Here is a 13,272-nt window from a genome sequence, read left to right on the forward strand (position 1 = left end):
TGGTCACTCTAATACTATTCTTTATATTTATGATTTAAAGCACATGGGGCAATATCCTCCACAAAAGGGGTTCAGTGACCGCTGACGTTTTTATGATGTCTGGTAAATCACGAAGGTTATAATCAACAGGTGAAAGACACAAATATTGTTTATAAAAATAGTGTGACATGAAGATTGTGCCAAAAATACTGTCACCACCAAACTATCATGGAGTAGAGTATCGCAGGTAAAAATATCACTTTTTTAGTATATAATATCATTGACTTTAAAATAGTTGTAAAAATATAGTTTTTTTAACTAATGTAATATATATTAGCATATTAATTTCAGGTGTTCTCATTGTTAGTAAAATTATTATTATTATTTTGTTATTTTAATTTGTAATTTATCATGTAGTAGTGGGTTACGGAGATTGTTGTGAAAGAGGGCAGTAAATAATAAAATGATGTATTAATTTAATTTTAAGGTTAATTAATTTTTAATGTATTTTGAATATTTAATTGTTTATTAAGTATGTAGATTGTTTAATTGTCATTTTATCTATTATGCCTAATTTGTTCATTTTAATGTACATCTTAATTCTTTTATTTTTGTTAGTAATTTATATTATAGCAGCGGGTTGTTGGGTATGATGGGGAATTTTAATATATTTAATTAACTAAATTGTTTAAGTGTTCTATTATTTATTTAATTTTAATTTTTACTTTCTAATATACTTTTACATTTTTATACTTTTATAATTTATATTTTGGTAGTGGGTTTTTGATTCTGCAAGGAAATAGGGTGGGAAGTTATTGAAATTAAATAGGTGTTTTATTAATTAATGTTTTTAATTAATTGATCAATTGATAAATAAATATGTATTTTTGTAATTGTTACCTTATTATGTGAATTATTTGTTGTATTTAAAAAAATATTAATATAATGGTGCATACTGTACATAATATTTACAGTTTATTGTTTATTTATTAATACTTACATTTGTATTGTTTTATTGAAGTACCTTATTGATTATTGTTGTATTTGTTAGCGTTTTATTCTTTTTAGTGTTTGTGGTTTTTGGGTTGGAAGGGGGAAGTACATTTAATTCACTTAATTTAAAGATTTGTTTAAGAATATGTTATAGTTTATTAATTTAGTATTGCCTGGTTTATATAGTATGTCTTTGTATATATAGAATATGGTTTAATCATTTCCCATGGTTCGGTATTTAAATGTTTTATAAAAATTGATTTTAAGTTGGAATGGGATATGTAACCCCTCTGAAGTCTACCACTTTCCCTACTACTGTTGCTCAGACTGGAGAGGGAATGGTAACTGTAACCCCTTCAAAGTCTAACATTGTCTCTACTGTTGCTTACACTGGAGATGAAATACTAGATCTAACCACTCTAAAGTCCAACACATTTCCTACTGTGGAGTGGATAGAGTAAATATAACCTCTGCGAAGTCCAACACTTTCTATACTGTTGCTTAGATGCGAGTGGGATAGTAAATCTAACCTCTTCAAAGTTCAACACTTTCCCTACTGTTGTTGAGGCTGGAGTGGGAACAGCTTAGGCTGGAGTGGGAAATGTAATTCAACCCCCTCAGATGGCCAACACTTTTCCCTACTGTTGCATGCATGGGAGTGGGAATCGTAAACATAACCTCTGGAAATCAAACACTTTCTCTACTGTTGCATATACTGGAGTGGGAATAGTAAATCTAATCCCTTTGATGTCCAACACTTTCCCGACTATTAATTTGACTGGACTGGGAATAGTAAATCTAACCCTTCTGAAGTCCAACATATTCCTAACTGCTGCATGCATTAGAGTGGGAGTAGTAAGTGTAGCCTCTCCGAAGTCCAGCACTTTACCTGCTGTTGCTTAGATTAGAGTGAAATAGTAAATCTAACCCCCTTGAAGATCAACACTTTCCATACTGCTGCTACACTTGAGTGTTAATAGTAAATCTAACTGCTCTGAAGTCCAACTCTTTTTCTACTGTTTGATTAATTGGAGTGGGAACAGTAAATACAACCTCTCAAAAGTCCAACACTATCCCTACTCCTATTTATATTTGATTGGAATTGTAAATCTAACCCCTCCGAAGTCCAAAAACTTCACCACTGTAGCTTAGACTGGAGTGTAAATAGTAAATCTAACCCCTTCAAAGTCCAGCACATTCCCTACTGTTGCATTCAATTGAGTGGGAATAATAAATATAACCTCTCTGAAGTCCAAAACAGTTCCTACTATTGCTTAGATTGGAGTGGAAATAGTAAATCAAACCCCTCTAAAGTCCAACATTTCCCATATTGCTACTTAGACTGGAGTGGGAATAGAAAATCGAACAGCCCAGAATTACAACACTTTCCCTACTGTTGCTTAGCCTTGAGTAGGAACTGCAAACCTAAGCTGAGTAAACAGCTGCTTTATGGCGTACCTTGAAGTACATTAATGGGTGCTTGAACTTTTGTTCTCTTATTCTTCATCGTTGCCATAAATTAACCTTGACTTTTTAGTGGTGTTGATGCAGTCCACTTATACACTTTCGTTTTCGATGACATAGGTCGGGGCTCGGCAGACAGTTCATAATATTTCTACTCAGGCATAATATTTATTGATGCACCACTATCGATAATGAAAGGTATTGAGCAACAAGTGACCTTTAGTGTGATCTTCAGACAATGTTTGAATAACTTTAGCACTTTGTCATGTCGGTTTCTCTTGGACTAGTGTTTTTCCTCACAGGAGGCCAGTCCAACATACCCAAGCTTTTCTGAGGTTAACATCGACATGGCACACCCATGTTCTTCACTTTCATTTGATATTGACGTGGAAGAACTATTTCACGAAGATTTAGATGTCAATCGACTTCATTTGGCATCAATTTACCTCAGCTGATGTCGTTTGACCTTATGGGCATGCGTCGAACGTCGCTTCCGGAATGTCCGAGCGCCCATTTTGTCTTTGCAGTACAGTAGAAAAGTGGTCTCAATAGTGGCAATTTCAAAGCAAAAAGATTAAAGCATTCACAGGATCACCTTCAAGAGTCTGCAATAGACGCAGTGTATTCTCAAAACATCAATGGATTGTTAAAGACATCACAATTGTCTATGCATTTGAAAAAATGAAAAAATGATGCTCAGGTTGGGGGGAGAGAATAACATGCTCAGGGTAAATGTGCTTTTGTGAGGGTTGTAAAAGAGGGATAGGTAATGTGCCATATATACATTATATTTACATGATGAAACCTGTCCAGCCTATAACAGGCAAATTACTACAACATAAACACATAGCAGTGTGAGGACGCTGATAACAAATCTCAGTTGTCAAAGCTTGTCTTAAAAGGAGCACAATTCAAAGTTTTGACCTACAATGTTCCATCAATGATCCAGCCTAGATTTCAATCCAGAAGTTGTACCTTCTTGATCGTACCTAGTAATTATCGGATGCATATAATTCTGAAAAACTTAAAATTCTGAACCCTCAGGGGTTTGTACAGGGGTCTGAATTTAACGGGCTACTCATAATAAGGGTCTTAATGTGGGCCTTAATATTCGTCTGGAATCTGGGTAATTTCATGATATTCTGATTTCCAACATGCTTTGTGCTCCTTGGAGTAATATATACACATCTTACCAACAGCCATGATTTCCTCCAACATGCAATTGTTTCACATTATTGAATAATCTTTTGACATCAGATATATATTTCCTTGTACAGAGACAAGAAATATTTTGGAATTGGCGAATCAACTAGAACAAAATTTGACGTCTCAGAGGAAAAATGCTGAGGAAGTTTCTATCCTGAAAAGCAAGAAAGTTAACAGGACATCAAAGGTACTTAGAAAGGCATGGGGTTTTGCAATACATGCTTGAAATGTGGTAAATGTACACTTTATATGACTTGTATTTGAATTGAAACAATAAACTACATGCAATTACTTACATTTTTTTAAATAAATAATGATTGTAGGATTTGTCAAATGTCTCAGCCCAAATGTGTCCATAGATACCCTATACAGACTAAAGTAAAGATACCCTCTGTGCCTCATTTAGAGTTGGATGGCAATGCAACACCACATGATAGGTGGTGTAATTTAATAGCATGTTTGAGGGATTTCCACCAGTGGTTTAACCTCTAGATTTAGCACATCTGCTGGAAATAAGAAAGTTTTTATTTGCCAACTTTGAATCATACCCATAGATTTTTAATGACTTTATAACTAGTTCCATGTCCTGTGTCCCGTGCCCTGATTACCAGCACAGAGCAAAAAATACTTTAAATTGGATCAGAAACTTTAACGTACATTTTAACGAGTGACCAAACCCCATGGGGAATTATGTTCTTATATTATTATTAATTAAACATGTCAAATATGTACAAGCCTTTATAAGCAAATTACACCAAGCTGTTCACCACTTCGTAAATCACACACAACCTCTTACATGTGCCGAATTAGTCACTATGACGAGAGTATATTATTTAACCAGCAACAAACCCATTAATAAAGAGGTTCTCTACATTAGAGAATGTTTTTCCTCGATACTGCGCACATCTGGCAGGTGCCCACCCAGCAAACAGCACATTGTATGCTGTTTGTCCTGTCCTCTGCTGATATCCTCCCTATTTTGATTATTTAGAGTGAGCCACTTGTACTGCCTCCATAAGTATTGTCATTCATGAAACTGATCACTATTATTGAATATAGTTCCAGGACATAAGTCGAGGTGGTGGAGGGATACACGCATTAGAGATCCTCTGCTTTCTAGTTTTGGGCCTACCAGGTACACTAGTATCCTCCGCAGATTGAGGGACATTTCTTGCTCTTGAGAACGTATACTATGGGAACTAACATTTATCGTCCCGTCACAAGGCTGCCTTTAGAATTGCCACCACAATGGGCCAAAAGGAAGACGCATGGGAGCTTTCCCCCTCCTAATAATGATGTTCATGCATGTGATCTAGCCATTGCATTCAGTTCTGGGACATTTCACCACCAGAATTTCATTGTCCCACACACACAGCGTCAGCTACCATGTGACACCACAAATTCAGCACTGCAGTCATCTCATTCCACTATGCAATACTCCCCCGTGACTATTTTCCTGACTGCCACTCTTATCTCTGCCCTCTCTCGCTGCTTCAAGGAAGACCAAAAGAGTCAGTGTAAATTAAATTGTTTCACACAGGTGTAGTGGTGGACCGTGGCCAGGAAGTGAAGCCAGGACTGATACAGAGATCCACCTTCATGTTTGACCACTTCCTTTAGCCTGCACATTTCTTTTTACTTGCTGTTTTAGGATGAGCCTAGGCAGCACACATGCGTTGTCTCTTGACATGCTGTATCTCTTTTGTGGGCTTTTGACACACCCATCAATTTGCATTGATGATTGTTTGTGTCGTTCTGAAATGTGTGTTTTTCATTGGTGCATTGGTTGTATTTGTCCCTCCTTTGTGTGCTTGGTTCCCTCCCATGGCGACAGGCCCTATTACATGTACTCTACACTCCTGTTCATTTATGCTTATTGCGGCACACTATTTTTGTTTTTCCTCACGTTTGTGTTATTGAAATGTGGTGTTATATGTGCTTGAAGAGTGAAACACATAAACACACTCTGCTGGCGGCATTTGGAACTAGGTGAGTGGGTACAAGTTTCTGCATTTAAATGCTTTTGTAGCCCACGTGGCTTTTCTTTTTTCAGCACGCATGGCTTCTTTCTCAAGGAGAGTTTAACAAATGCTTCAACCACGTTTTTTTTGCATCTGCCCACGTGGCTTCATTCACGGAGAGAGTTCAACCATTGCTTCAACCATTGGCATAGTTTTGTAATTTTGTTTAATTCCTATTTGGTTTTGATTGCCATTGTTTAAGTTTATTATTTGTTACGATCTACATGTTTTTTTAGGGGAGAGCCCAGTTCCCCAGTACCAAAGCCGGCAGCTCTGTATATAACGCAGCATCCTCTTAGATATCTACTTTGAAAATCAAACTTGTTTTGATGAAAGTTGACATTGCTGAAGCTTATCTATTCTGCTCCCTCTGTGTCCCACAATATTAGACATAATCATCATCATAATACTAATAATGATAATAAATAAAGTAAGACAATTCTAATGAAGAGAGAATAAATAACCACGTATGTCAAAATTTCCTTTAGTGTCATAATAACGAGGTTTTGGGGATGGGCTTGTTTCAGGTTTCTTTTCCTGGGCTGGGCTTATTGTGGGCTTGTTTTTCCGAATTCTAGTTCTTATTTCCTTTTTGCTTTCGAGAGTCTACACTTGATTTTGCCGATGTTCCGCACTCATTATCGCAAAACTGTGGATCTCACACTGTATGCTCATGTATGCCTGACTACAAAACCAAGATGCTCTAAATAAACTTTATGTAGACCCCGAAAAATAATCATTTTTCTCTTCCTGTATCACCTGTATTTAGTTCAACTAACAGTATCTCTCCGATCTATTTATTGAACATAGGTCACATCATGAGTGGCTTCAGACAAACACATGCTTACAATTTCAGCTTTTTTGTTGATTTTTTATTTTATTTTATTACTTGTAAAACATATGAGTTTCATGGGCATAATGTCAGACATGCTGCTTCATTTCTAAAAAATTCTTGCACATGCACTCTGACCTAATAGTATTGGATTTTACAAATAAACTACATTTGAAATTTTCTCTCCCACGCAATTACGTTAACATTCTTTACCGTTAATATAATCATTCCATCTTGTTCATAAACTGTTCTAGAAAAGTGTTGCAGAAAATACCAAAAGAGAAAGAAAAACTCACAAAAATCGAATTGAGAAATACAATTTAAATTCTTTATATTTCATTGAAGCTGCCAAAAAATCTCAGGAGTTTGTCTCCATTGTGCATGTTCAAGGCAAGTATTGTTGCTTTAATGAAACTCGTGGGAAGCCTGTTGGGTAATATACTTCCAATTAACGCTTTGAGAGCGGAGACATCAAAAACACAACATTCCTTGATTGATGCCTTTATTATGACACTTTTACTCATATGGGGAGTTTCTTGAGACCTGTGTTAGATGTGGCACACTTCCATAATGTACAGGTATTTTGGTTTTGAGAAACGCTAATTCCTTTTCTTGATCATTGATTATGTTCACGTTCTTCCATGTCATCCAGGAGAACATTAATGCATTGAGTTACCCGCACACAGTTCAATGTGTGCTTAGGTTGCACTGTGCTGGTGTTTTCTAATTCATTTTTTACACAAATTAACAAAAGAAAGAAAGAGACACCACCCACACCTAAGTACAACACTCCCTCCCAGGTACATGGACCCTGATGCAACAGTTGCTTCTGCCATTCCAGGTCCGTCCTTCGCTGCCCTTCCTTAGCCCCAGGCCGCATTTTGGGGCAGATTTACAAGAAAGTGACACATCTATAGAGATGCGTCACTTTCCCTGTGCCACCCTGAGAAACCCTTGCGACACCATGGATGCACAGTATTTACAATACGGCACACCATGGCACAAGGATTGGCGCAAAAGTCATGCATTGCTAGAGTCGTGTCGCAAGCACGATGCAACTGCAGCAATGCATGGGAGGTCTATCCTCATTGTGCTGCATCACTCCGTACTCCTGCTCCAAGCAGGCATAAGGTTTTGACACAGTGGCGTCCTAGAAGTGGCTCAGTGAAATCTTGTAGATTTCACTGTGTCACTTCTACGAGGCTTTTTTGCCTGGGAACTCCCACCCTACATACATTATACCTGACACAGGTATAATGTGATGCAGGGCTTCTCAACGGGACACATCTCCCTAGATGTGTCACATTGTAAATGGGCCGCATTTTTATGCCGCCGCTGCTTCACAAAAAGTGACACAACAGCGGTGCCAAAATTATGGAAGGGGCTTGTAAATCTGCCCCTTTGTATTTAGAGAGCCTCTGGGTTTTTCAAGCCCTGTCTGGAGTATGCTTCCAAGCCCCCGCTAGAAATCTTTTTTTCCGCATTTGTACACCAGCCCTAAAGGCTGAAGGACTAGCAGAACTGCAGGTGTTTTCCCTGTCCAGTTTCAGGCATCCAAGAAAGAGAGCTGACACCTCTACGTCTTGCTTGAAAAGTTTACAAAAGCGGGTTTGTTATTGGTCTTCAGGCAGCTCCGTGAATAGATCTCTTGTTGCATAAGGTTACTGCGAACCATCATTTCACGGTTATTCCTTCTCTGTCAAGTTGCAGAGTGTTCAAGCCGTTATCTAGTCCCTTTGCTCTCTCAGGTGAGTAAACCACTAAAACTACAGTTTGTACAACTGTGAAGTGCAGCCAATTTATTCAAATTGGTTTTATGGCAATTCTTTTAGTGATTAGATCACACAACTTTTGCACATTTATTGAGTCTCACTGGGGGCCTAAAGATTAATTTCTACGATGCTTAGTCTGAAAGGGTTCGTGTCTTGCTGTCAAGGATGCCTTTACCGATGATGGAGTCTGGAGCGACAATCATTTGTGGCACCCCCCCAATGCACTCCTTCTTCATGTATTGCCTCACTATCCCCCTCCAACAGTGCCCCTCCTCGTTCCATATCCACTCTCTAACATACATTTAATTTTTTTTATGTGCTACTCATAATTCACTGACACTCAGGGGCATATAAGCAAGAACCTCGTTAAAATTATCGCCGTTTTAGCGGCAGGAAACTGCTGCTAAGACGGCGATAATGGGCTTGCTAATATGCGTTATAGAATTCCAATAGAAGCCCAGGTTAGATGTCCTGCACATCTACCCGGGGGTTCTATTGGAATTCTATAAGGCATATTAGCAAGCCCATTATCACTGTTTTAGCGACAGTTTCCTGCTGGTAAAATGGCGATAATTTGAACGGGGTTCTTGCTAATATGCCCCTTAGTTCTGTGATCTGCATGGTACATGTTCTTTACAGCAGGCACATTAATCCTCCGTACTACTTTACGATGAGTTTAAACTGCCACTAGACAAAATTCAGATCGTTCACAGGTAGGAACATTGACCACCAGAGTTATCTTGACATTTTAATTGCTGCCTGAAAACTGCTCGATGCACAAGGAAATTCATGCGCTTTGAAACCAAAAGTTATTTTTAAACACGGCGCCTTCCACCAAAGTAAGCTGTATGTTCGGCTGCACGGGTCGCACCGACCTAAAGCAAGCCCTGTCTGCTCTCTTTGTTGTAAGGTGTGTTAGATTCCAAAAAATGTAATTTAATTTATTTAATATTTATAGAGCACAACATTCATCCCTGGGGATATTACGGCGCTAAGGACTACGGTGATGTGTAGGATCCACAAGATTGGTGGATCAGAAATCAGTCTTTGGGGAATAGGTGTGTTTTGAGTTGAAGAATGCTGTTAAGGATCAAGAAATTAGGAGTACCTTTGATCTCACCTTTTTACGTTTTAAATTATTAATGCATGCTTTAATTTGACACTTGTACAGTAAGCACTAAACAGATCTCTTTCAAGTGACAGCTTGTTTCTATAGCTTTCGCATCTGTTGCGTCAACCTAGCATGGGTTCTGTGCTCCCAAAGGGTGCAACACGCTCCATACATGATTTGAGCCAAATATAGTTAACTAAAATATCGATTTTTTTAATGTATTAAAAATAATATAAAAGTAATTAAATAATAAACACAATTAAATAAAACGTAGTTAAAATAATGTAAAAAAGCTTAAAATAATAAATGTAATGTTAAAAGATTTTTTTAACATACATATTTACTTAATAATATTATAAAATAATGATTAATCCTAATTATAAAATACTTAAAACATAATTACAAATATATTTACATATATATAAATAAACCTATTATCTAAATATAAACATAAATAATATATAAATAATTAAATAATACTTTTTATGTTAATTAATAATGTATTCTACATTAAATATAACAAAATTAAAAACATAGCTAAGGGAATACAATTAGTATTCATACTCCAACAATTGCAAAAGTAAAGAATGTGTTGGATAGAGGGAGGGTAAAAATTACTATTCCCACTCCAGTGAGTGCAACAGTAGGGAAAGCGTTGGATAGCGTAGGGGTAAAAATGACTATTCCTACTCCAGTGAGTGCAACACTAGGGAAAGCGTTGGATAGCGTTGGAGTAAAAATTACTATTCCCACTCCAGTGAGTGCAACAGTAAGGAAAACGTTAGATAGAGGGAGGGTAAAAATTACTATTCCCACTCCAGTGAGTGCAACAGTATGGAAAGCGTTGGATAGCGTAGGGTTAAAAATTACTATTCCCACTCCAGAGAGTGCAACAGTAGGGAAAGCATTGCTTAGCGTAGGGGTAAAAAATCACTATTCCCACTCCAGAGAGTACAACAGTAGGGAAAGCGATGGATAGCGTCGGGGTAAAAATTCCAATTCTCTCTCCAGTGAATGCAACAGTAGGGAAAGCATTGGATAGCGTAGGGGTAAAAATTACTATTCCCACTCCAATGAGTGCAGCAGTAGGGAAAGCGTTGGATAGCGTAGGGGTAACAATTACTATTCCCACTCCAGTGAGTGCAAAAGTAGGGAAAGCGCTGGATAGCGTAGGGGTACAAATTACTATTCCCACTCCAGAGAGTGCAACAGTAGGGAAAGTAATGATTTTATATTTAAATAAGTACATTAATTATCAATAGCAATAACAAAATAATTAAAATGAATTACCAATCACAAAATATTTCATAATTAATTATAAATATGAATAAATATTATTTATTAAAAAGTAATTACCTATTAATAATTATTTATCAACCAATTAAGTTTCAATACCAAAAATGTAATAAGTAATAAAAATGTTACCAATTAATAATTAATTAACAATAAATTATTCAATACACAATAATTTCAATAATTACTTAATTACAAATAAATGACTTCACACCCTATTCCCCTATAACCTACAACACACTCCAAATAATAAATTAATACAATTAACATAATTATCAATTAATGAATGATCAAAAATGAATTACCAATTAATAAAAAGTAATTACCAATTAATAATTAATTATCAATAAATTAATTAGCAATACAAATAAATGAAAATAAATACTTACTTAATTACAATTAAATTTCTTTCCACCCTATTCCCCTATAAACCCACAACCCGCTCCAAATAATAAATAATACAATTAACATAATTATTAATCAATCAATTAATAAAAATCAATTCACAATTAATAACAAATAATTACCAATTAATAATTAATTAACAATCAATTAATTATCAATACATATAAATAAAAATAAATATTGACTTAATTACAATTAAATTACTTCCCACCCTATTCCCCTATAAACCCACAACCCGCTCGAGAACTAAACGCAAAATTAAATTAAAAAGAAATAATAATTCATAAACATGTATATTTAATTTACGATAGTTAAACTACTTGCCACCCCATTCCCCTACAAACCCACAACCCGCTACAGAATTAAATTACGCAAGAATTAAATAACATAACATTCATTACTTTAAAAAAATTAAACATACATTACAAAAAAAAAATATAATTTTAACACATATACTAGCATACATAACAATAAAAAAATCGATATTATGGAAAATGATATTTTAAATTCGATATTTTGGAAATCGATATTTCTTACCTCAATTTCGATATTCTATCCAACTATATTTTGGTAATTCGATATTCTGGCATCTCTATATTTTTGATTCGATATTCTGGCCAGTCGATATTTCAAATTCGATATTTAGGGTGTTCACCTTTCTGAACATCTGCCTTACTCTGAAATTAATAAGGTTTCTTTGGGAAGAGCAACCAGTCCCTCTTTCTCTCTCGTACAACCAGCCCCTCTCTCTCTCTCGTACACTCTCACACCCCTCTCTCTTGCTTTCTCATGCACACTTCCTGCCTCTCTCATGTGGTTGACTGAAGGTCTAAGAACACAGTTTCTTTCCTGTGCCTTTGTAAGGTTTCCGTCCCTCAATCCCATGCTCTCCCCCTCTTCTTAGGGTGTCTACTGCATACACAGGCACTCACTCTTTAAGTGGCTGTCGCCTGCTTTTCCATTCTTTCTCTCTGTCTCACACACTCTTTCTGCTCCTCTATCTGGAGTTCATCCACACCTTTATGCAGAAACTACCTATCACTCTCTGTCTTCCTGTAAATCTATTCTGTGCAGCTCTCACCTCAATCCATCCACCATGTCACATAATTCCCCTACACAAATCCACTCTACACCACAAAATTCCACAACTAAAATTTCCAATCCAACCCACATAATTCCACTCTAAACCACATACATTGACTCCACTCCAAACAGAAACGACAACAGCTCTTACTCTCTCAAATGAGAGACCTATTGACATTGCCAATGCTTGTTTTTATTGCAGTGCCACTGCCATATCACCACTCCACTCCTTGTAATACTCCTTTTTATGGTCTGGCTGGACAGTGCAGGCAGCTATCAGCAGACAAATATATATGCATCACTAGAGAAGGGCTTTGGCTCTGCCCAGATGTTGGGAGCCAGAAATACATGTCTTGATTGGGCAGAAGCTGTGTGCTTCTAAGAAAAAGTGTTTGCCCTCCATGCAGCTATGATCATTTAGGTAATTTATCCAGCTGTCTGAGGTTGAAATTTCAGAGGTACGCAGATAACATTATAATGCTAATAAAGTGTCTTAGATAAGCAGACCATGTATGTTGTTTTTTGCCTGGCAACAGCACAGATGTTTGGAGGGTAACCATTAACCTACATGCATTTTAGGTCTGGCTTGACAGTGCAACTTTCACCTGACCTTTATCCCACTCCAATATTATTATCCAATATTATTATACCGTTCTATACTTCCGCACAAATACATATCCATTGCCACGAGATCTACCTATATTGATTCACATTTCCAGTGGTTCTTGTTTTGGTTATTTACTGCAAACCCAGTATACAGGTCATCGCTTATGGGAATCAGACTGATTGCCTTCTACTTCCTCATATTGATGTTTCTTTTATTGTGGCGTGTTAAGACAGTGGTTTATGCTGCACATTCTCCTGGGTTGTTATGGTAGGAAATGTCATCGTGCCTAGATAGCAAGTGTAAACTGGTATCCTAGCAGAGTATTGAACTTCTGTGTATATTTTATTGCACATCTTTTTGTATTGTGCTGTTTTCTCACAGGTTTTAGTTTAGTTCCTGGGTGTTTCATCTTATTTGTTTCAGTATGTTATGGTCTCAGACAACATAAAGGGTGTTACTCAATGACTCCAGGTAGATGTATCCTCTTTGAAGAGCTCTCACTACGT

The 13,272-nt window shown here is 36.7% G+C and overlaps 1 protein-coding gene across 1 annotated transcript in view; it reads left to right on the plus strand.

Annotated features, from left to right (window-relative positions):
* LOC144752490 (uncharacterized) overlaps positions 1 to 13,272 on the plus strand; it is an 81,623-nt gene that overhangs the window by 44,912 nt on the left and 23,439 nt on the right. The window contains exon 9 of the mRNA XM_078640403.1: positions 3,714 to 3,829. Coding sequence (XP_078496529.1) covers positions 3,714 to 3,829 — 116 coding nt within the window. The remainder of the gene's footprint in view (positions 1 to 3,713; positions 3,830 to 13,272) is intronic.

The sequence above is a fragment of the Lissotriton helveticus genome, chromosome 5_1 (assembly GCF_964261635.1).
Source record: "Lissotriton helveticus chromosome 5_1, aLisHel1.1, whole genome shotgun sequence".
Classification (NCBI taxonomy): Eukaryota; Metazoa; Chordata; class Amphibia; order Caudata; family Salamandridae; genus Lissotriton; species Lissotriton helveticus.